General features: G+C 37.8%; 1 protein-coding gene across 4 annotated transcripts in view; it reads right to left on the bottom strand.

The window, feature by feature from the left end:
• Positions 1 to 3,369: 3,369 nt before the first annotated feature.
• LOC120588922 (zinc finger protein 585A-like) overlaps positions 3,370 to 25,700 on the bottom strand; it is a 37,900-nt gene continuing 15,569 nt past the window's right edge. For all 4 annotated transcript variants that reach the window (XM_039846241.1, XM_039846240.1, XM_039846239.1 and 1 more), the window contains 3 exons: positions 8,624 to 8,750; positions 8,257 to 8,349; positions 3,370 to 6,219 (listed from right to left, as the gene is read on the bottom strand). In XM_039846241.1, coding sequence (XP_039702175.1) covers positions 3,887 to 6,219; positions 8,257 to 8,349; positions 8,624 to 8,750 — 2,553 coding nt within the window. In that variant the 3' untranslated portion in view covers positions 3,370 to 3,886. The remainder of the gene's footprint in view (positions 6,220 to 8,256; positions 8,350 to 8,623; positions 8,751 to 25,700) is intronic.

Here is a 25,700-nt window from a genome sequence, read left to right on the forward strand (position 1 = left end):
CCACAGAGAACACTATGGTTGTGAAGCAATGGTGTGTCAACAAACGGGGGAACAGGAGCACTGTCTAGTGGAGAGCAGGTACAAGCCCGGACTGTAGCCAGTGCCCTAGTGGTGGCCCATGGCCTGTGTCTTCCAGAGGGTCCATCCAAAAAATGGATAGAAGGATGGATAGGAGAGAGGAAAGGGAAGAAAGGGAAGGGAAGGAAGAGGGAGGAAGGGCGGTAGGAAGGTTGAGGTACTCAAGAGTGGGGGAAGCTTGGGCTTGGCTAGGCTGACCAAGCAAGCTCAGGAGCCTAGCAATCCTGAGCTTGGCCTTGACAGTGGGCCTGAGACTGTCCCTAAATGGGTCTGCCTGTGATCTTGAGATGGGACTTCTTGTATTCTGGCTTGCTTTGCTCCCTCAAGAACTTCAGTACCTAAAGCAAGAGCCAAAGCCTGAGTTAGAGGAGCTGCTCATGCAGATGGAGAGGCTTGCCTGCTGATCCTGGGCCTACTGCAGTCGACATTCCTTGTGGTTGTGCTGCTGTGTTTGGCAATGTGACAGAACGTGACTTCTTTCTTCTCTCCATCTCTTTGTTCCTGGGTTTTCCTTAAAGTTTGCCTGTCTTGGCCAGGGCTTTTGGACCAGCACTTGTAGGAAGCCCCTCTCTATCCTGAGCGGCACCATCCAAAACACAAGAACACAGGAACGATTTACCAGGAACCCATCTGACTTTGGGGAAAAGTGCCCAAAGAGGTCAAAGAAGATGCTCTTAACTTTAATTTCCACCTCTCACTCCCCAGACACCAACCTTCCTGATTCATTAATGCTAAATGCTCATCTCACCATAGTGCCATGATCAAGAAGAGAAAAACAAATTTGGGACAGTATGACTGACTCCATTGTAGACTTTATGGCAAATTCACCACTGGTCCACGTCCAGTTAGGCTGTCTGTCTTGGCCTACCAGAACTTCCTCCTCTGATTCTCACTCTTTTTACCAGGAAGTCATTCCAGAGGTTTGTGTCTTAGGGAACAAAGGTTGCTGCTTGGAAAATGCTCTGTCTCTCTGGTTTTCTTTTTACCACGTCTATAAGCCCCTCAAGCTTAGGTTGGCACACAGCACATTTCCTCTTGTGGTTTTTTGATGATATTCCTCATTATGACTCCTCTAAGGGTTCTTCTTGCTGGTTATTAAAGAATGGCTAGAGCCTTCTCATGTTCATCACCACTGTACAGGCAACAATTATCTGACAGGGAGAATTTCGGTCACTGACCCAGGTGTCCACTCATGGAATATACCTTAAATGGGACTTGACACAGCTGCTATCAGAGTCCAGACTCCAGCACTTCACCTCCAGGTGCTCCACACACAAAAAATGCCTTGTCCCAAAGACAACAGGGGTGGGCCAACCTCCAAAGACACTTCGTTCTTCCTAGTGTTGGAGTCATGTCTTCTCTCCAGAAAGCCCTGCCTCTCACCCCAAACCACACCCCCAATCACAGCTAACTGCCTCACTCAACAAAGTCTGGGTCACTCCTTGCTAGAACCAAGTGGCTCAAACCAGGGCCTGTTTACCAACTCGTCTGGGGAAGAGATTAACATCTCTTCACCAGCTAGATCCACCAAGGCCTCATTTCTTCCTAGACAAAACAGTCTCCTATCATGTTTCCGAGAAAGACCTTCCTCAATAAGTATGCCACACTAGTCTAGGCAGGGCATCTAGAGAGTAAGGAACCTATGGTTGGCAAATCCCACCTGTGCTAGTCCCACCTGGATCTCTGGATCTCAGCCTTCAACTCCAAAACACTGGACTCTGGAAAGTAAGAAGACAATGGAGGGGAGAAGGAGATGGGCAGAGAGGCTCCCATCTTTCTCTTCTTAGGTCCAGAGTTCCCAGACCTCTGGGTCTCTGCCACCACCACCGCCACTTCCGTCTTTGTCCTGGTGGCAGCGTGACTTGCTGGTGAAATGCAGGCACATCAGGCACCACCTTGGACCCAAATCCAGACAGGGATAGTTGGGAATAAGATTAGAGGAAGGGGAGAGATGAAGTCCTGTGAGGCAGGAACCATTCTGCTGGTTCCGATGTGACCCACCAAGTTCTCAATCAGATCCTATGCCTGCATCTGTGAGACCACTGTTGCCCCAGACTTCTGTCAGACACCTAACTTTTGGGGGAAGTCTGCACCTATCTGCACTCAGCCCCTCCATTTGGACATATCTGTCAAAGCACAATGAGCAGGTCTGTAGGTCAGGCTCTGGGGTGGGCAAGGCCCTGTTGAGGTGGGGTGAGACAGGGCATGCTGGGGTAGTTAGTGGGCTCTTTTGCAATCACTTTGGAGCTAACCGTATTTCAGAATCATGGCAGGGAATCTTCAAATACCAAGTATCTATATGGAATTTCCTGTGTCTTGATTCTCTCTTCTTTAAATAGGTTGGCATCAGGCCAAAGGGTTTACAATGAGGTTTCAGCTTTAGGACCAGGAAGGAGGCACAGGCACAGGTAAAGACTGGAGGAGAAAAAGCCTGATGTATTTTATCGACTTGGTTCTCTCCATTGGAGCATTTCTTATGCTACAGTATAGCAAGAAGTCATGAGATAAATAGGGTCAACACTCTACAATGTGCACAAATGGAATGCCTATTGTATATCTGGCATGGGTCTAGGCTCACGGTGGTGAACAAAACAGGGAAAAACATTCTAGTGTGGGAGCCATAGACAAATAAGGGAAATATAAAGAGCAACATGGCAATAAGTGCTACAGAGAAAGAGAACGAAGAAAGGATGGGGGGTTGGAATTTTAAACCAGGCAGGCAGGGAAGGCCTCTGCGAAGAGGTGCCATTGGAAGAAAGATACAGATATAAGGAACTATGCTCTTTGAAGAGGACACTGCAAATGCTAAGGCCCTGAGGCAGGAACTAAATTGATGTTTGAGGCACATGGGGGAAAGATCTTTGTGGAGCACAAGGCATGAAGATAGACATAGAGAACACAGTGAAGGTATGTTGGGATTTGTTTCAATACATTATTGACTTGTTATTAGTATTATGAAAAGATATTAAGGAAGGTGAATGAGCTAAAAGAACTGTGACAGCAAAAAGGGGACTGGGGTAAAGAGCTGACTGAGGAAACAAAATTTTTACCTCAGAAGCTTTCTTGAGAGCAGTGGGAATTCACACACTATACTGAGAGCTAAATAAGGGTCAGTAAATAATGTCTGGGAGATAATGGCAGTCACAACTCAATTATGGGGTCAGAAGACAATGTGCTGGGGACTCATGAAGGTCGAAGACACTCTACTAGTGGCTCAGAAGGGGAGTGGTTACTAGTCATGATGCTAAAGTATAATAGGGAATCAACATACATGCTGAGATTTGTGTCTAGATATATAAAGTATTTTTTTATTGTGGTATCTTTTTCTTGATAGAAATACTCAGTGGGGGATTGGGTATGCACAACCATCTTAGATTCAACAGAGGGATGAAAAACACCCATAAGTCTGTTAGACAACGTGTTTTGCAACAAACATCTCACAAAACTTAGGGTTTGTCACTACCATTTAACTCCTTAGCACTTTACCTATTCCATAGTAAAAAGGATTATCATTAATATAATTTAACATAATCCTTGCTATGCAGAATTTGATAACAGTGTTCATATTTTTCATGAGAAGGCTTCTTCTAATGTATCAAACTGAAAAAGTTCCTTCTTGGTATGAATGCCCCAAGGTTTAATAAGGCTGGTGACCCCCCAGGGCCCTCTCAGAGGTCCTCTTCTGTACAGTAATGTGCCACTCTAATGGAGCATTTCTACTTAAGATAATGAGCATAGATTTCTACTGCATGAACTCAATAATGTACAATCAGACCTAATCTCACTGAGGTTTTCTCACACAGTTCTCTCACGTGTGAATACTCTGATGCATGCTGAGCACTGATTTCTGAACGAAGCCTTTCCCACAGACTACACACTTATAGGGTTTGTCTCCAGTGTGTGTTGTCTGGTGTTTATTCAAATTCGACCTATCAGTAAAAGCCTTACCGCACTCAGAACACACATAAGGTTTCTCTCCTGTGTGAATTCGCTGATGCACTTGGAGCTGTGATTTCTTAGTAAAAGATTTGCCACAGTCACTGCATTCATAAGGTTTCTCTCCAGTATGAATTCTATGATGTATAATCAACTCTGACTTCTGTCTGAAGGTCTTCCCACATTCAGAACAGATATAGGGCTTTTCTCCAGTATGAGTTTTCTGGTGTTTACTGAGATTTGACCTGCCACTAAAGGCTTTCCCACACACAGCACACACATACGGTTTTTCTCCTGTGTGAATTGGCTGATGCACCAGGAGCTGAGATTTGGAGGTAAAGGATTTCCCACAATCACTGCATTCATAAGGTTTCTCCCCAGTATGAATCCTCTGATGAGTAATGAAGTTTGACTTCCGGATGAAGGCTCTACCACACTCAGTACATACATAGGGTTTTTCTCCTGTATGAATTTTCTGATGCACAATTAGTATTGATTTCTGGTTGAAGGCTTTCCCACACTCATGGCATTCATACTGTCTCTCTCCAGTGTGAATTTTCTGGTGTATATTGAGGTGTGACTTCTGGGTGAAGGCTTTTCCACAGGTATTGCATTCATAAGGTTTCTCTCCAGTATGAATTCTCTGATGTGTTATCAAATCAGACCTTTGTGTGAAGGCCTTTTCACACTTAGAACATACATAAGATTTCTCTCCTGTATGAGTTTTCTGATGTGTAATGAGATTTGACCTGTTGGTGAATGCTTTCCCACACTTAGTGCACATATAGGGTTTTTCTCCGGTGTGAATTCGTTTATGCACATGGAGTTGTGACTTGGAAGTAAATGATTTCCCACAGTGACATTTATAAGGTTTTTCTCCTGTATGAATTATCTGATGCGCAATCAAGTGTGCCTTCTGAATGAAGGCTAGCCCACATTTGATGCATATATATGATTTTTCTCCTGTGTGAATCCTCTGATGCACTGTGAGTGCTGACTTCTGAGTGAAGGCTTTTCCACAATCACTGCATTCATAAGGTTTTTCTCCAGTATGAATTCGCTGATGTATAATCAACTCTGACCTGTAGGTAAAGGCCTTACCACATTCAGTACATATGGAAGATTTCTCTCTAATTTGAACTTTCTTATTTGTAATGAGGTTGGAACTATTATTAAAGACTTTCCCATATTCAGTACATAGAAAAGGTTTCATTCTTATGTGAATTCTTGTGTGCACCTGGAGTTGTGACTTGGAAATGAAAGACTTCCCACAGTTGTCACAGTCATATGGTTTTTCTCCAGAATGAATTCTTCGGTGCGCAATCAAGTGTGTCTTCTGGATGAAGGCCTGTCCACATTCAACACATATATAGGATCTCTCGCCTGTATGAATTTTTTGATGCATCTTGAGTGTGGACTTCTGTGTGAATGCTTTGCCACAATCACTGCATTCATGGAGTCTCTCTCCAGTATGAATTTTCTGATGTATACGGAGATCTGAGTTATAAGAGAAGCCTTTCCCACATTCATGGCATTCGTAGAGCTTTTCTCCTGTATGAATCCTCTGATGCCTGAAGAGAGAAGATACTTGGAAAAAGGCTTTTCCACATTCACTACACTTATAGGGCTTTTCTCGGGTGTGGGTTCTCTGATGTATAATGAATTCTGGCTTTTGTACAAAAGCCTTCCCACAATCAATACATACATAGAGTTTTTCTCCTGTATGAACTTTCAAATGTACCTTGAATTGTGACTTCTGGGTAAAAATCTTTCCAAATTCAGTACATTTGTGAGATTTCTCTACTGTATGAATTTTCTGATGTTGAGAGGGTGCCTGTTTATAGCTGATAATTTTCCCACATTGATTATGGTCCCATAATTTCTCTCCTGTTACAGTATACTCATGGTCAGTGTAGGAATAAATTTTGCCATGTTCAGTAATCTTATTAATGTTCTTTGACACATTTTTCCTATTATGACTGTATAAGTCTAAATTATGCTTCAAAGCATTTCCAAATGAGTCACATTGATGGAGTCTTTTGGGGAAAGAAATGTTTTGGCTCACATGAATTATTTTTCTAATGTCCTTATATTCACAATCCCTCTTTGTAGTCAATATTTCCTTGATGAAAGCATCGTCTCTTAAAGATTTGTTTCCTCTTTGCAGATAGCTTTCGATCTGGTCATCAATCTGCCACAATTTTTCTAGAATGAAACATAACATAACATCACTTACGTATCACCTCCCCTCCCAGTGCAGAAAGCTTTTTCAGAAATTCCCTGCTAGGAGGTTTGAAACCCAAACTATCCTTCTCAAAGGAGAATAAAGAGATGATGACAGCTAAAATAGCAGCTAGCTGGAACAAGAGGGAGGGTCATATAGCTCATCCAGGTTGAACACAGAGAAAAGGGTAAGGGTGACTCACTGGGTGAGGAGGCTGGTGATAGCGATAAAAGGAAACATTCTGGGATACAATGCAGCAGTTAGAGGAAATAAATGTTAGAAAAGCACTCCAACATGTACAGAAGTGGGAAAACTAAGGCAAAGAATAAGATAGCATGCCAACATTTATATAAACTAATAATACATACCTCAATTTTACCAAAATTTACTTTAAATTTTAAAAGAATATGCATGAATCAAAATATATTTCCATCATATAAAATAATTGCCTATGATGAGAAATGAGATGAGTGCGGAGAAAAGAAACTGAAAAATAAATAGAGAATCCTTACCCAGACTGATGATGATCGTGTGTCCTGAATGAGGACCATGACTAAACTCAAACCATGTCACGTGAAGTACGGAATTAAAAAATTACAAAAATCACCCAAATAGGCAGAGACACCCCAGTCAGTATGAAGTCAATCAAGCAACATCGAAATGTCAGAAAGGTACTTCTAAAGGTAAGTGACAGTGAACCCTAAGTCATCACTTAGATAAAAGATTCGGGAAATGGAGAAGTGAAAAATCCCATGTCAGTGCCTATTTAGAGAATAGGAAGAGAGCCTGGTTGGAGATAAAGTTCTGAGGCACCTCACAGTGAAAAGAAAGCAATGAAAGAGAGAAAGAAAAAAATGAAAGAGGACTAACAGGAGTGGGAGTGTGTGATATATAGTAATTTTGAAAGAAATGAGATACCACCTCATTTCTGTTAGAATGACTATTACCAACAGTACAAGTAATAATAAGTGTTAGAGAGGATGTAGGGGAAAAGGAACCCTCATACACTGCTGGTGGGACTGCAAATTGGTACAGCCACTATGGAAAACAGATCGGAAGTTCCTCAAAAAATTAAGAATAGAATTACTATGTGAACTAGCAGTCCCCAAAATTTGAAAACACCGTTCTGAATAGATATATGCACCCTGATGTTCATTACAGCATTATTCACAGTGGCCAGGACATGGAAACAATTGAAGTATCCTTCAATAGATGACTGGATAAAGAAGATATGGTACATATATACAATGGAATATTACTCAGCCATAAGAAGAGATGAAAAACTGCCATTTGGGATATGGATAGATCTTGAGAGTATCATGCTAAGTGAAAAAAATCAGATGGAAAAAGTCAACAACCATATGATTTCGCTCATATGTGGAATATAAAACTGAAAGCAACTAAAGAGCAAGACAAACAAAAACTCATAGACACAGACAATAGTTGAGTGGTTGCCAGAGAGAAAGAGGGGAGGAGAGGTGGTAGATAAGGGTAAAGAGGATCAAATATATGGGTGACAGGAGGAGATTTGATTTTGGGTGGTGAACACACAATGTAATATATATGACACATTACTAAATTGTACAGTTAAAACCTAAAACCTATATAATTTTATTAACCAATGCCACTCCCATAACTTTGACTTAAAAAAAAAAAAGAGAGAAAGAAACCAGATCCATTAGCACCTGAATGCTTAAAGAAATAACCTTAGACAATGGGGATGGTAGAAAGAAAAAAAATGTTAGAGAAAGGGAGCATAACCAAGAAAAAAAGAAAATCTTTAATTAGGCAGATTGGTACATGAGTCAAAATCTAAAAAGTCAAGATATAAGACAAATAAGAATTTCTACATTTATGTAGAAGGAATTTAGGTACTTGAGTGCCAATTCCAAGGGCTCTCAAGCAATACAAAAAATGTAGAACTTTCCAGAAGAGTCATCTTAATAGCATTTCAAGGACACCAATCTTTCTCAAGACAACTAAGCTTTACTCCTGTCTCCTATCAGGGTCACACTCACCTGAACAGCTCTGATGTGGGCTCTCATCCTGCAATGCCCATGGCTCCTTTCCTTGCTCCAACATGAAAACCTCTGGTTCAGGAACTTGATACCCTGTTCATGAGAAATGATAAAGGGCTGTGTCCAGCTAATTGGGTTTCAGAGTCTAAACAAAAAAAATCTTGTCGAAAAATGTTTCGTTCTTCAGAAAAGTAACCATACATCTCTGTGAATAGAGTAATATTAAGAGCCTAAAGTGGATGAAGAATCCTGAACAAATCAAAAATAAAACCATCACATAGTTCAGATGTCTCGCAGTATTTAGCAACTGAGAATGGAAATACTCTCAGTGGGGCCTTTCCTCAGATACCCAGGTGTTTGTGCTTACCAACTGAGAGCAGATGGCTGTAGGTCTCCAGCATCACATCCCGGTACAGGTTTTTCTGAGCAAGGTCTAGATGCTGCCACTCCTCTCTGCTGAAATCTACAGCCACATCTCTGAAGGACACTGATCCCTGGAAAGGCACATTCCTTTTCAATGTGAACAGTTAGCTTTGGGGGATAGAGGGAATATGGAACTTGGGTTTTGTTAATTGACTTCCTCTTTTTAAAACTTCGCCCCTCCCCCATTTCCCTAATATTTTATTATGAAGATTTACAAACATACAGAAAATTTTAAAGAATTATATAGTGAAAACCTGTATATTCACCACTTAGGATCTATCACTAATGTTTTACTCTGCTCATTTTATCACATATTAACCCATCCTTTTATCCATTTATCAATTCACCTGTTTTGTGCATTTCAAAATAAACTAGATCAGTACACTTCCTCCTACATAGTTCAGAATACAAATCATTAATTAGAGTATATTTGTTTACTTTTTATTAGATAAGATTTACATATAAAGAAATGCGCAAATCCTCAGTGTACCATTTGAAGTTTTGACAAATACATATACCTGTATAAACCAGGAACTCTTTAAAAACGGTTTCATGTAGGATGCATAAAGAATATATAGTTTTACAAACATTCTGTGAAAGAAAGAAATCCAATAAAGAATTTCTGCTATTTGTTCTATACTATCATCAATTACTTATTTTTCAAAACTGAATAGGCTTTTGTCTTCTAGAAACTAGATGAACCTGTGATAGTTTCTAAGCAATTCAAAACCAGCCATTGTGCCAGCCCTGAGAACATGAAAATGAATTATTTATGTTCCTAATCTTCAAACAACTTAAAAGATTTGGAAAATAAACAAGACCTAAGTTTCAAAAGAAGAGAAAAAGATGACTTGAAGTGTTAAAAACAAAACCAAGGCCCAAAAAGGAAAAAGTACAGTTGAACAACATGGGGGTGCTGATCCACCGGAAAACCCATGTATAATTTCTGTCTCCCCAAAACTTAAATATCAATAGGCTACCATTGACCGGAAGCCTTACTGATAACATAAAAGGTGATAAACACACATTTTGTGTGTTATATATATTATATATTGTGCTCTCACAGTAAAATAAGTTAGAGAAAAAATGTTAAGTGAATCATAAGGAAGAGAAAATACATTTACAGCATTTAATGAAAAAAAAAATCTGTGTATAAATGAATCTGCACAGTCAAACCTTTGTTGTTCAAGGGTCAACTGTACATTATACATGGGGGAGTAAGTTCATATTAATTGAGGAATTTAAGTTGGAAGTTGAGAAGTGTAACACAGAATGGAGAGTAAAGGAGGTCATTTTCTAGGGGAAAAAAAAAGCAAAGGTGTAGAGAGAGGAAAATACATGATGAGTGAAGAACAGCAAATAGGTAGCTCTATGTAAATGGAGAGAAGTCTGCATGATATGTCAAGAAGGTGGTTATGGAAAAAGCAGTCTGATCAAAGAACAAGTATAGATTTGTTTACTATAAGTAAAGGTAATTAAGGTAATCAAATCATTTTAAACTTGCTTCTATATGATTTGTATTACTTGATAACCAAATAATGAAGAAAAGTTCCTTATAAAATGATTCTAGATAATAAACGAAAAAGATAGAATTAGAATATCATAATTTTGCAACTCCTAATAATGGATTTAGACAATAATCATTAATGGCTGATCAATTGTTTCAGGTGAAAGGCTGAATATAAGTACACAATGGATAGATCAGCTAATAATATCTGCATCCACTGATCAATTTTAACATTACAAAAAGAGAGATAACTGGATATTATATGCCTCCTGACATGATATAGGAATTAATTTCATTACACAATCCATTAAGTATTCTTACCAAAGGAAAAAAAAAAAATCCAACCTGAATTTTATCAAGCCTCCAGATCTAACCATTAACAGGCAATGTGAAGGAGAGAGGAACACAGTGAACATCAAGACCAGAACATCAGCTAAATCTAAAAGGCACCAAATGACCTATTTCTTCAAAAAATAAATTACAACAGAAAAAATATGAAGGGGAATCATTTATTTATTCAAAGAGACTTAAGAGTCATACTAGAACCTCTTGTGCATGTGAGGTCTCTGACTCTCAAGTATTTGGGGTTCCCATACATATGTATGTATTAAATTTGGTTATTTTCTCTTGCTAATCTGTCTCCTATTTGATTATTAGAACAGCCAGAAGAACCTTGAGGGTAAAATTTGTTCCTCCCTCACAGCTGGCTCTGTGAGCAGGAAAAACTCACTGGTTGGAACCCCGTACTTTCCGATGAGGATGCTGCAAATGAGGCGATCCTGGGGCATCTGACACAGGCCAGCAGAAGGTAAAGGTTCTTACCATGTCAGCATACCCCCAGATCTCTGTCTGTAGGGTCCAGTGGAAGAGAAAGTGGTGAGAATCTTTTTCCCTCTTCTAAATTTAGGCTGGCAGGAGAAAATATTTATGAAACTAGTTTCTTGGGTGGCAATTCCTGGGTACTTTGTATACCATACTTATGGGTTTTTTTCTGTCTCGTTTCTCTACTTTCATCTTGTTATGTGTTCTGACAGCTTAGCTAATATTCACTTGTGACTAGTGAATATTTTCTCTGGCCTCTAACACCTAGAGGGTGTACTTGCCAAGGTGCACCTTGCTCTTTATCCAGCCATGACAAGCTCGCAAATGAGTTTTCTGTGTGTATCCTGTTCCTCCCAGAGACGATTATGTCTGCCAACTAGATGATGCATATGCATCTGGGGGGCAGCCAAATAGGCTGCAAATCCAAGCGTAAGGAATCTTAAATCTTATTCTGTTCAATGGGGGCATGTGATTCCCTGTTTTGGAGCAGCTACTTAAAGACAGGGCTCCTTATCTTTCTTAGGTTAACTCTGGGAGTAAGCTTTCTTGTGAGAGTTGTATCCTTTTGCACTCTCCTTTGGGGATGCCACTTGCATTCACAAAATTAGTGTGAGTCACTATAGAGCCTACTGTCAAAGCCAGGAGATGGATCCTTTTAATTGGAAAAACTTCTAAATTGGAAAAAATAATTTCTTACAGAGCTCTCGTATTGTTATAATAGCTAGTCATTAAGATTTTCTTAATGAGATAAAAAGGACAGAAATTAGGAAAAAAAATCAAAGTCTAGTCAGACCCTTTCCTATCTGCCTTCAGACATTTACAAATACTGTTTAGAAAAAAAAAAAGGATCAGGACATTAGAAGTACAACTGTCCTGCACTTAAGGAGATAAATGAAAGAAAAAGAGTGGCAAAATCTTACTTAAGAACAACCTAAAAAATTTATGTCCTAAGAATTCGACTTGGTAGCTGTCCAGTTGGAAGCTCCAAAATACAGCCAGACAGAAATGTGGGCTAAACTCCATTTATGGCTCAGGTTCTACAAAACTATTGCCATCATTCAGGGAAATTAAAATCTAAAATTACAACGGTTATTATGAGGAATGTGCCAATTAGAAAAAAAAACTGAGCTAAATGTAACAAACTGGGTTAAAACAAAGGTTTTAGTACAGCACTAACAAGGCTGAATGGGCTAAGTTGATCCTGTGCTGGACTTTGAAGATTAAAAGGCTCCAAACAAGTCTGCTCTATCTACCCCAGTGAGGAGAAATTTAAAAGACTGGAAGCAGGACAGGAGTTAGATAGGATCCAGAGTAGTTCTGATGTCCAGCTGTGAGATCTGACTTATATCCCAAAACCACGCTGTTATGTGATTAGCCTAGACCAAGGACAACTAACACGACTTTCCCCTTCTGAGTGATAAGGAAAATCCCCAGGCAGCACATGTGCAAAGAGCAGTCTCTAGTAACCTGGAGTAGCCTCTTGCTCATTATAAGCTTATTATAATATCATTAGCATTGCAGTTTTTACACCACCCCCACCACGGGTTTCGCTTAGGTATTTATGGGTAACTAGATGGTGACAAATGGAAAACCCAAATAAGGAGGGTGCATCAAGAGGCGGTCTTCAGAGTGTCAAGAGGACATCTTCAATAAGAACCTGGAACTCCAACCCAAATCTGAAAATCCAAGATCCTGTAGGGGCACAGCTCATTCCCGAGTTCACCCGGGCACCCTTCCCTTGCCTGTAATCTTGCATAATAAATCTTTTTCTCTAGCTTGCATTCTGTCTCTTTGTTATATTCTTTCAATGAAGAAGACAAGGACTCAGGCTCAGGCTCATACAACACAGTCAAACTAGGCTGGTAACGTCTTTGGTGCCATGACTCAGATACAGAAAAGGTAAGAGAGACAGCCCTTGCCCTTCTGTGGCTTGAAGCAGCCCCTCATCTTGTCTGCCCTGTTTTCTCAGCTCTCTCTCTCTCCACGTACCATGGACCAATCTGTGCAAGTCACCCTTTTGGGGCCAAGTTCTGTAACTGTCCAATGACTGTGGTGTACACCTGAAACTGACATAATGTTGTATGTCAGCTATAATTGAAAAAAAATATAAAAAATTCAATATGATAAAAATTTTATAAGTAATCTAAACTTAATTGTTAGAAACAAGTAAATTAAATAAATGTAAGATAAAAATTTTCTTTTACGTTAACTCTTTAGCAATAATTGTGTGTGGACTTAAAAATGTTTTTTTTTAGTTAAATTAAATGATGGATATTCATTAAATATCTACATCTTTTCCAAGTAAGATAAAATAATGAAACATTATTTACTGAACATAAGTTTATCTACTTTTTCTATAATAAAAAGGAAATGAAGATATTTGGTTCTATTAGTAAACATGTCTTATGTCACATTAAAAAATTTTTTGTGCAATCGGGAAATATATATATATATTTCTAGAAATTATGATATGTGTTCCTAAATATATCAAACTAAAAGAATACTGGTATAACAAACAGTTCAAAATTGCTTACTACTTAAATTTCACCAGAAATTAAGGTTAAGAATTCTAATATGTGTAACTAAAGCTATAGAACTTAATAGGGAAACAACTATGTATATGAAGAAAACAGAATGTTTTAGCTTAAAAAAAAAAAAAGCATAAATATAGAGATGTGTTTTTGTTAAGGGAAGTGAAGCACTATTGTCTTGATTATTCCTGGATGGATGAGAAAATAAGTGTACTAAAAGGGACACAGAAAGTTGTAGAACATTTATGGAAAAGGATTCTTGCGAAAGGAAATTTGATGTGTGGTCAAAATGAATAAGACTGAAATAAATTTAATCAAGGAAGTGAATTTAAATATCAAAAGTAAGCTGAGGCAAAATCAGTTTCTTCTCTCTGCTAAGGGACCATTGGTCTGCTGATACTGTGAAAAAGTTTTCTGCCTAAAAAGCAGATTCTGTGTTTAATCAAAATAATTTTGAGTTTGTTATCTTAATCAAGTCCTTGAATACTTAAGAAAACTGAATCTCAGTAGTAAGAACTGAGTTTTGCCAACAATTATGTAAACTCCTGTATTTATGTTTGAAATCTTCTATTGTCACTTTGGTTAAATGGATAATTAAGTATGGCTTTATAATGACTTATGGTCCTATTTAGGTAAATGTCCAAACCTCTTGATATATTTTGACAAAACTTCCTAAAATTTAAATTATAGTTTTGACCTGGAAATAATTTAGAAGTGTTCCAAAAGGGACCTTCAAACGATATGTTTTCTCTCCTTACAAAAGAGAAATATTTTAAACTAATTAGGCTTATTTTGGTGTATTGTAATTACATGCAGAGCAATGTCAACATTGAGCCTATTTTATGCTGTATCTATATATAAATGTTCCAAAAATATATGTGAAATTTCTGGAAACTTAAGATGTCCTGACATAAGATGTCTTTCATTAAAACTGAGGCACACACTAAAAAGACTGAACCTCAGTATCAGGCTGTGGCAAATGTGAAGTCCATTTTGTTTTTGCAAAATGACCGGTCGTGGCTCAACTTTTGCCATCTTGGTATGTTCTTGTAACATGGCAACAGTCTGTTCCTGAATCAGAGAAATTAAATGGATAACTAATGACTAAATTAAATGAATAGTCAGGGCTGTGGGAAACCCAAGATGGCTGCTTGGTTCTTCACAGCTCCCTGGCATCTTTTCAGTTTTTGCATGTCTTCACCCACCATAGTACATTTAAGTTGGACTTCATTCAACTGCCACTAATTTGGGGTTATCAATATATTCTCGTTTTTGTGAATGAACTATATGAATGAACAATATGTTCTCGTTTTCTGAATGAACTAAAGCTTTCCCCTGACCCATGGTGATGTCCTTAAAATGGCAAAGAAAGTGTTAGAAAATGTGTTTCCCACATGGGGTATACCTTCCAAAACCTCTAGTGATTGAGGCACCAGCTTCACTGCGCAGATCATAAGAGCCTTGCTGGACAGCCTTGCAAAGTAACCCTATCACCCTCAATTATAAGTCCAGGTCGAGAGAACTAATGGAAAAACTGGATCTAAGCAGAACAAGTTTTAGTACACAGGACTGAATAAACTGATGAAAATGGTTACAATTTTTATGACTTTTTCATTTAATTTGCTGATGTTTTCAATCCTTTGTTTTCCAGATATAAGGAAACTTGTTTCTCTTAAACCATCTGTGACTTAGCAATTTGGTAATTTATACCTTTTCAGGCAGTATCGGATCATTTTTTTTCTCCTTGATCCTTCTAGAATCTGTAAACTCACAATGAGTATTAGTTTCAAATATGGTTATTTGCATAATTTCAATAGGAATCTGTTCTTAAAACAGGACACAATTGGAAACTGGTTTTATCACCAAGGCTTTAACTAAAATGTCACGTCTGAGACATTTATAGACTCAACTATGACCAGACAGCTTAAAGGAATTAAGATGGACTATGAAAGCCAATGAAAGCCCCTTGGGAAAACAGCCTGGTACCTTGCTTACATGGTTCATAGCAGTATTTTCAGGTAAGGAACAAAGGTTGCTTACTGGGAGATGCAAACAAAGAACCTCAAGATACACTGGGGACCTTGAGAAGAGAGGAACTCACCATCCTCTGATGGTTAAGTCCTTATCTTGGCTTTTCTGGTCTTGAGAGGCCTTTTTAAGTTCAATGTGAAGATTCTTTATGAAAACTTCCAGCAAAGCAAATTTAAAAGAGCCTATGTGGTTAATTAGTATTCTTGCTGGACTTATACAAATAATCGGCCAAGTTTATTAAAACTAGGCTTATTTTGCAAATAAATTAGTCTTATTTGGCTATCTTTGGTAAAAATGGAGGTGATTTTACTGAGAAAAATTGTTTCAATAGAAACTATATCATTTGTAGATATTAGAGTCTTTTGAGTGTTTTGTTTTGTTTTTTTTAATTTTCTACCTATAAACTTGACTGGATCCTTAATTTTTCTAGTTTCCTTAAATAGTTGGCTGTAACCTTCCAAACTAACATTTTCATTTTCGCATCCATTGACTTGTAAACACTGAGAACTAAAACCACCTTTTCCCCAAGGCCACGTAATCTAAAGTAGGACAACTTGATATAGACTTCAGAGAGACCACCACCACAGCTCATCTATGGACAAGTTCCATGCCTGCTGCAGAAAGATCACCAGAGACATTCAAACTGCAGACCAGGAGACTTTACCAGACTATAACTGCCTGCCTTCACCCCATCTGAAGATGATTCAAAACAGACATCTAGAAATCTGCCTGCCTGCCTTCGGAACTCAGAGACTGGGATTATAGTCTGCTCCAATCATTAACTTTTGTTTCTGTTTCCATAGAGATGCCTCCTATTAAATACCTGACAGCACCATAGGCTTAACTTTGCGAGACCACCAGCATCACTGCCTCCTAAAACAAGACACAACTGTTTAACTAAACCGAACTTTTCTTAAGGCTGAGACTGGTTTAATGAGATATAGAATAATTTAGCAATGCAACTTATGGAAAGTAAAACTTCTAAGAAAGTCTCAGAGAAGGGAACTGTGGAGGTTCTGAACGAGTCACCCCAAAATGTGTCTCTATGGTATGCAGATTGTTTTGAGCTATATATAGGCAACTTTAGCCAAGGGCTCAAGAGAAACTTCTGCCCCTCCCTTAACTACCTAGAAGAACTTGGATTAGAAGTCTTGCCCATAATAAGAGATGATCATAGATAACTTCTTATGACCTGCCTACAGCATAGGACAAACTTCTACTTAATAAAGCATCTGCTCTTCTTATCATCCTGCAATGACCATTTGAAGCAAAACACGTTACCTCATCTCTAGCTCAGAATGTCTCATATATCCACGTTCTCTTTCTATCTCTGAACCTCTCATGCCTGTGCAGTCTCTGACTCATGTATGTGGGATTCCCATACATATATATGTATTAAATTTGGTTATTTTCTCTTGCTTCAAAAAGTCATAATAAACAAATGTAACTTGCAGACCTTGTTTGCCCTAAATTAAAACAAACCAACATTAAAAAGATATTTATGGCATATCTGGAGAAATTCAAACAATAACTGAGTATTAGACGACAGCTAGGAATTACTGTTATTTTAGGTGTGATAATGGCTTACTGGTTATGTTCAACAAAAAGGAAGAAAAAGAATTCTTATCCTTTAAAGATACATATCGGAGTATTTACAAAAAAGATACAGTGCTTGGGATTTACTTAAAAATGATCCAGCAGCTGGGAAAAAGAATGGTTTTGAGGTAAGAGTTACACCAGGAGCCCTCCCCAGAGCAGCCAAAATGAAAAATAGCCTTAAAACAATAGCCTTGACTTAACCGTTGAACCTGACACAATAGCAACGCAATGATGAAAAATTCCTCAACATAGGCATGTATAGAAGGACAGCTGGTGTGACCTAGAATTCACCTCTGCTTCATTATATATTATAATAAATTTATATTGCAGTTTTGACACCCGTTGTGGGCAATCCAAATGCATTATGGGTTTACACATGCACTATAAGGTTATATAAGAAACCTAACTGTCAATCAAGGCTTGTAGGGGAAGGGCTATGGTGACAGGGGGTTTTTTATTCTTGCAAGCAGAATAAAAGAGCCTGAAGCAGGAGACTAAGAAGCTGACCTCTCTTGGCAGCCTGCTCTCCCTTCTGAGAGTGTACCTCCAGGCCTTGAGGGACACAGCCCCATCAAAGTTTAGTTAAGATTTGCAAGTTAGGAATTATCTTAGGGAACTTACCCAAGTGCTAGAAACCAAAAAATTTGTCCTTCACAGGGAACAGACCCTATCAGCAGGACTTTACAATCCTTTCAAGACATGGGACAAAGTCCTGCTTAAAACTTGGAAACACCAAGGACTCATCGACCAGATGAACAAACAGTGGACCGGGCTTTGGACAGTACTTCTAACCACCAATTCAGCTGTCAAACTTGAAGGTATCCGGCCATAGATTCACACCAGAGTAAAGAAGGCAGAACTTGAGAATAAAAGATTCTACAACATGGAAATCAACACATTAGAGGATCTGAAATACTTATTCTTGCAGCAATCCTCTTAGGACGTTTCTCGGAAGGCCCGATATCGTTCCAAAGAGATGAAAATGTCTAGGTTTATTTAGCCAAACATGTACTTAATGACTCTGACTTTTGTCTTTCAGGAGGGACTATGCAGAACAGACTTTCACTTCCCGTTTAACTGGGGTTTGTACCCCACTGGAGACTATTAGGCATCACACCATTTTCCAATTTATTGACAAGCTTATTTCATATTCTGACATCTATAATTGGGGTCCTATTGTCACCAGGAAGGACAGGGCTGTGTTTTCTCTTAAGGTTTCAGCAGTAACCCTGGCAGAGTATGCAGGGAAGTTTCTCATTGGAAAACTATCTATTCTTATGTGCCAACCAATAGCTCTGAAGTACCTTGCTCCCCAGGAAGACTAACTGTATTTATGCCAGAGACCTCACCTGGACCGACATCACAGAAAACTTACTTTAGGTCCCGAATGCAACAGTGAGCTATACCTGTTTAGTCTGGCTGAATATGTAGCTTTGTCTCTGTGTTGCTGGCCATGACTGTTGCCCTAAATGTAGTAATCAGGAGAATGGCCTGCTCTGTGGCAAAAGCCCTGAACACCACCTCTCAGGCCATTCATGCCAACGGGGAAGAACTAGGACAAGGCAGAGAGGCTGTCCTTGAGAATAAGGCTGCTACAGATTATTTGTTGCTAAGGAACAACCACAGATGTAAGGAATTCAAAGGACTTTTCTGCTTTAACTTTACCGATAACCCTCAACAGATCGAGGGGAAAGTCAAACAAATTCATAATATTATATCCAATGTCAAACAGAGAGAAGGGTTTTGGGGCCTTACTCTATCCTAACTCATCTTCTGGCTCCCCTGCCATACTGGTTTAAGAGAAGCATTTATTTTCCTTTTGTCTATAATTATAGGGACTGTATCTTATTGCTGCATTCAGTGTGCCCTCACCTGTAGTTCTGTTGCTGGCTGGCTGCCAAGGGGCCCATGGATACCTGGAGCCTATACCTTTCTTCAACTTCACAGCAACCAATTTCACCTTAAGCTAGTCTCATAGACATGGACTCTACCTTTTGACAGTGGGGAACTGAAGGGCCCGGTTTGGACCCTCATAGTAGAAGTCTCAGAGCATGTCCGGCTTCACTTTTTCTTGCCCTGTGGCTTAACGACGGATTGTCTCCAGCAGCTTAGAATGTCCCCTGCTATAGAAAGTTGCCCTGAAACTTATGATTAATGCCTTTATGCTTACTGATCACAATCTTGGTCTAGCATTCTTTCTAGACTACTCCCATCTTTGTTTCTGGGTAACTAATGCCACTGGAGGGCCAGCCTGCCAGAGGAACAACTCCATGAAGCACAACAGACCCCCCAGAACCCTCATGCATACCCTAAAATAATGCCAGATTTTCCCTTAAATACCCCAAGCCGGACTGAGAAAAGAAGGTAGTTGTGAAAGTGTTAACCTACTGCCTTCTCAGATCACCAGTGCCCTGACAATAAACACTTATTCTAAATATTCCAACTCCTGTGTTCGCCTATAGGCTGAGTGGCACAGGCAGCATGAGGCCGGGACTTGGTTGTCCTCCGGTTTCAGTAACAGTTTTAGATGAAATAAAAATGGCAGAATGTTGGTAACTACTGAAGCTGGATGATAGGTACAATAGATACTAGAGGTCTTTATACTAGTCTCCTTACTTTTATGTATTTATATTTATTCATAATAAAATGTTTTTTAAAAAATATGATCCTCCACATAAAAAAACTAATCTGGAAATGCATAACTGAAGGAATAGTTATTTCCACCTGGAATTGTAAACATTTTTAAAAAGGATTATAGAGACTTAAATACTCCACACTCAACAATTTCTGGCAATATAGCAGTCCCCCCTTATCTGCAGGGGATACATTCCAAGACTCCTAGTGTATGCCTGAAACCACATATAGTACCAAACCCTAATATACACTATGTTTTTTCCTATATATACATACCTTTTTACTAGAGGAAGCACTCTTCATCTTCTCTTTGGCATATGCAAATTGCCAGCTTCACTACTCTTGCACTTTCAGGCCATTGTTAAGCAAAATAAGGGTTACTTGAATACAAGCACTATGATACTGTGATAGTCCATCTGATAACCAAGATAGCTACTAAATGACTAACAGGCAGATAGTGAATACAATGTGGATACACTGGAAAAAGGGGAGATTCACATCCCAGGTAAGACAGAGCAGGACCAAAATTTCATCACACTACTCAGAATAACACACAATTTAAAACTTACAAATTGTTTATTTCCAGAATTTTCCATTTCATATTTTTGGACTGTGTTTGACCATGGATACCTGAAACCTCAAAAGCAAACCCGCAGATAAAGGAAAACTACTGTAGTAGAAAGGACATGTGGATGAAAAAGGTGTTCTACTGAAAGTTACCTCATAAGGTGATCTGATCATAAATTCCTAACTGGGCAGGTCATGGTGGGTAGTCACGCCCCAGGCACCTAACTTTTTTAGTAAGAGATTTATCTTTGACAATGAAGAATACTTTATCCAGCAAAGCTATCATTTAGAGTTGAAGGACAGATAAAGAGCTTCCCAGACAAAAGTAAGCTAAAGGAATTTACCAACACCAAGCCAGTATTACAGGAAATGTTGGAGAGACTTCTTTAAGAAGAAAAAAACATGTATCAAAAACATGAAGAAAAAATGGTAATAACTACATTCATATCAACGAGTACCTCAAATGGAAAAGAATTAAGTGCTCCAACCAAAAGATAGAGTGGCTGAATGAATAAGAAAACAAGACCCCTACATATGCTGTCTACAAGAGACTTACTTCAGATTAAAAGATACACATAGACTAAAAGGAAGGGGATGGAAAAAGATATTGCCTTGACGGACCTAGAGGGTATTGTGCTGAATGAAGTCGGTCAGAGAAAGACAATTATCACATGACTTCACATACATGTGGAAACTTAGAAAAATAAACAACAACAAAAACGGAAACAAACTCATAGACACAGAGACTATTTTGAGAGCTACTAGATGGGAAGGGGAGGTGGGGGGACGGTGAAAAAAGGCAAAGGGATTAAGAAGTACAAATGGATAGTTAGAAAATAGACAGGGAGATATAAACTGTAGCATAAGGAAAATAGTCAACAATGTTGTAATAAATATGTAAGAACAGGGATTTAGTGGGGTGGTCACTGTGAGTTATATAGATCTCTAATCACTATGCTGTACAACTGAAACTAATATACTATCACATGCCAACTATAGTTGAAAAAAAACCTCATTGAATTGTACAATGTAAATATGAGCAACTACTCATTTACTGTATTTCAATAAAGCAAGGGATTAAAGATTTACTTTAGTCTTGAGCAATTCCTGTCCATTGTGTCTGTGCGCCTAGGTTAATTTACAAACATGATTGTTAACAAGAGAGGGCATAATCTTGTTAACAATCCTGTAATTTGAGTTCCATTTTGCTTTCTCCCATCTTCATATAATCTTCCTTACTTCCCCCTTTAATTTCAAATGCATAAAAGAAACTGTAAAACTGTGATCCTCCAGAGCACTTGAGATCTTGCTTCTTGGCAACTGTCATCAGTTTTGGCTCAAATAAATTCTTATAAAAATTCCTTACGGGTTTGGACATTTCTTACACCAACAGAAATTATAAATGATATAGAAGAATAAACAACAGGATCTAAGAGATATTTATAGACTCTCCAATCAACTGCAGAACACAAATTCAAGTACCTACAAGAACAATGACCAAGATAGATCATATCCTAGCTTGTAACACAACCTCAACAAATTTAAAATAAATGAAATAATACAAAGTATGTTCCTTGACCATAATGGAATCAAACTAAATCTCTGTAACAGAAAAACAACAGGAAAAAATCTCCAAAAAAATTATATTAGAAAATGATAACAAAAGCTATCTGGGAAATTATGAAATATTTGGAAATTAGACAATACACTTCTAAATAACCTATAAGTCAAGAGAAATTCTCCAATGAAATTTAGAAAATACATAAAACTGAAGGAAAGTGAAAATATAACTTATCAAAATCTGTAGGATGCAGATAAAGCAATGCTGAAAGAGAAATTTATAGGACTAAATGCTTATTACATTAGAAAAGGGGAAACACATAGTACAATTAAAAAAATGGGCAGAGGACCTGAGTAGACAGTTTTCCAGAGAAGACATATAGATAGCCAACATCTATATGAAAAGGTGCTCAATATCACTAACCATTAGGGAAGTGCAAATCAAAACCACAATGACATATTACTATACACCTGGCTATTATAAAAAAGACAAGAAACAACAAGGGCTGGCAAGGATGTAGAGAAAAGGAAACTCATTTGCACTGTTGGTGAGAGTGTAAATCGGTGCAGCCACTATGAAAAACAGTATAGAGGTTCCTAAAAAAATTAAAAATATAACTACCACATGATCCAGCAATTCTACTTCCAGGTATTTATCCAAAGGAAATGAAAACACTAACTCGAAAAGATATCTGCACCCCAATGTTCACTGTAGCATTATTTACAATAGCCAGGACATGGAAGCAACCTAAGTGTACATCAACAGGTGAATAAATAAAGAAAATATGGTATATACATATATAAAATGAAATATTACTCAGCAATAAAAAAAAAAAAAAAGGTAATCTTGCCACTTGTGACAACATGGATGTACTTTAGGGCATTATGCTAAGTGAAATAAGTCAGCCAGAGAAAGACAAATAACATGTGACCTCACTTATATGTTGGCTCTATAAAAAGAAACAAACCTGCAGATACAGAGAATGGACTGGTGGTTGCCAGAGGCAGAGAGTAGAGAGTGGGCGAAATCGGCAAAGGAGATCAAAAGGTAGAAATCCTGTTATAAGTATATGAAGATGTAACTTATGGCATGATGCCTACAATTAATAATACTGTATTGTATATTTGAAAATTGATAAAGAGTAGATCTTAAAAGTTCTCATCGTAAGGAAAAAAATAACTACATGTAATAGATGTTAATTAGACTTACTGTGATCATTTTGTAATACATGTAAATGTCAAATCAATATGTTGTACACCTGAAAGTAATAAATGTTATATGTCATTTATACCTCAATTAAAAGGGGGGGCGTTCTCAAATCAATAATCTAAATTCCTACTTCAAGAAACTATAAAAGACTAAAATAAACTGAAAAGAAACAGAAGAAATAAAATAACAAACAGCAGGTACCAGTGAAATTGAAAATAAATTTTTAAAAAAATGTGAAAAAAATCAATAAAACATTATCCAGTTATTTGAAAAAAAATAAATAAAATTCATAAACCTTGCTGACTAACCTATTGGTCAATCAGACTGATAAAGATAAAACTAAGATACAAATTACCAATATTAAGAATGAATCTACAGCCATGCCACCCTGAAAAAGCCCACGTCACCCTGAACAAGCCCGATCCCATCTAATCTCAGAAGCCAAGCAGGGTCGGGCCTGGTTAGTACTTGGATGGGAGACTACCTAGGAAGACCAAATGCTGTAGGTGTAAAAAAATAAAAACTAAAAAATAAGAGCTTGTAAGCTGACAAGGTCCTTGCAATCTGTGAGGTCAACCAAGGTTTGCCTCATCTAAAAAAAAGAATGAAATGCACATATCATTACAGGTTCAGCAGCCATTAAAAAGAACATATTGGAACACAAAAATTCTATGCTAACAGATTTAACAACTTACAAGAATCAGGCCACTTAACTAAAAAAAAACACAAACTACCAAACTCAACTATTATGAAACAGGTAAACTGATAATCCTATAACTATTAAATTACATTAAATCTGTAATGTAAAAGCTTAAATCTAAAAAAAAAATCTACAGGCCCAAATAGTTTTACTGGCGAATTCTACTAAACATTTAAAGAAGAGTTAGTGTATAGGGTGTCAATACAAACAAGTTGACTCCATCTTTGTGTGCCTGATTTCTTTCCAGTTTCTTTGCTGAGAATTCTGACTTAACTAGTTTCAGCTAGCACTAAAGCCTCATAGTTAATGATTAACTGCATCCTGTAAACTTACACAATGTAACCATAAAGATTCCTGTCAGTAAATGGCTAGAATAACATAGCAACTGAGATAAATATCAAACTAGGTATTAGCATCAGTGCTAAGCGATTATCAAAAGAACCAGGGGGCATGGTTCCTTGCTTGTACTGCATTCTTTGTCTCTCTGTCTTGTCAATCATTACAGTTCAGCTATACCACAAAACACTTGCTGTAACAACTGTCTAATAGAAGAAAATTATCTGTACAGAGAGCTGGATCATCTGTCTACTCTGACCAACTTTTATTGTAAGTAAATTACTCTACAATAAATTGTTATAATTAATGGAATTGCCTGCTTCATTCTTTGGTCTTAAGATACCATCTCAGTTCCATGGTCATTGACCTCTGCTACACATTCAGACAATTAATCTCATTTTTATACAATCTCTTCCAGAAAATAAAAGAGGAGGGAACACTTCCCAAGTAATTTGGTTAGGCCAGAATTACCCTGATACCAAAACTAGACAAAACAGTAAAAAAAAAAAAAGAAAACTACAAACCAATACCTCTCATGAACCAAATGCAAACATCCTCCACAAAATACTGGTAATTGGATCCAAAAATGAATAAAAGAGAAATGCACCATAATAATCTGGAATTTATGGAGGAATTCTCTGTACTATATGCCCTTTGAATTTATAATTATTTCGAAGTAAATTAAAGCTTTTAAAAACATACTGAAGAAAGATCATTCTCAAAAGAGAATACCTTGGAATGGGCAAGACTGGAAGATAAGACCCACTGCACAATTCATTGAGAGAATGAGAATTTTTTTACTTACCTATAAAGGCTGTAGAAGGGATTGATATTAAAGAGCTAAAATGGATATTGAGCATAAAATTGAGAAAAATGAACTCAGAAATAATTCTGTTATTAGATTCTGAAGCCACGGATGGATTTAAGGAATAGAGGAGGCTGGGGAAAGAAGACAAGAAATAATGATTTAAATTTTGTACATACTGAGATTTAGGTAGTAAGACATATACGAGGATGTAGGGAGCTGGATATGAAGATTTAGGAGGTATGTACACAGAGCAGGTTAGTGAATTCAGGGGAGGGAATGAGTATGAAGGAAGGACAAAGATGAAAAGAGTAGTAAAGATATTTGTGGTTTTAAATGTCTAAAATTATAATGCTTGAAAGCTACCTTTTTTATTTCTTCATTTGTGTTCAGAGATTATAGTTTGCCTCCTTGCAATGTTAGTTTTGTTTATGGAATTTAGACTATTGTTTCCTATATTCTTGAAAAGAATATATTTGCTCTAATTTTTCTCTTTCACACATGTCCACATTTATACCCTACACACACTGAATCCTCGGCCATCAAACCCTAAGGCATCAAGAATTTAACGGGGTAAAAGGGGTCAAATATGTGGTGACTGAAAGAAATCTAACTATGGATGGTGAACACACAATGCAATGTATATATATGCCTTATTGTTGAATTGTATGCCTGAAACTTACTGGATTTCATTAACCAATGTGACCATAATAAAAATA

The sequence above is a fragment of the Pteropus medius genome, unplaced genomic scaffold, assembly GCF_902729225.1.
Source record: "Pteropus medius unplaced genomic scaffold, Ma_sr-lr_union100, whole genome shotgun sequence".
In the NCBI taxonomy this organism is placed as follows: domain Eukaryota; kingdom Metazoa; phylum Chordata; class Mammalia; order Chiroptera; family Pteropodidae; genus Pteropus; species Pteropus medius.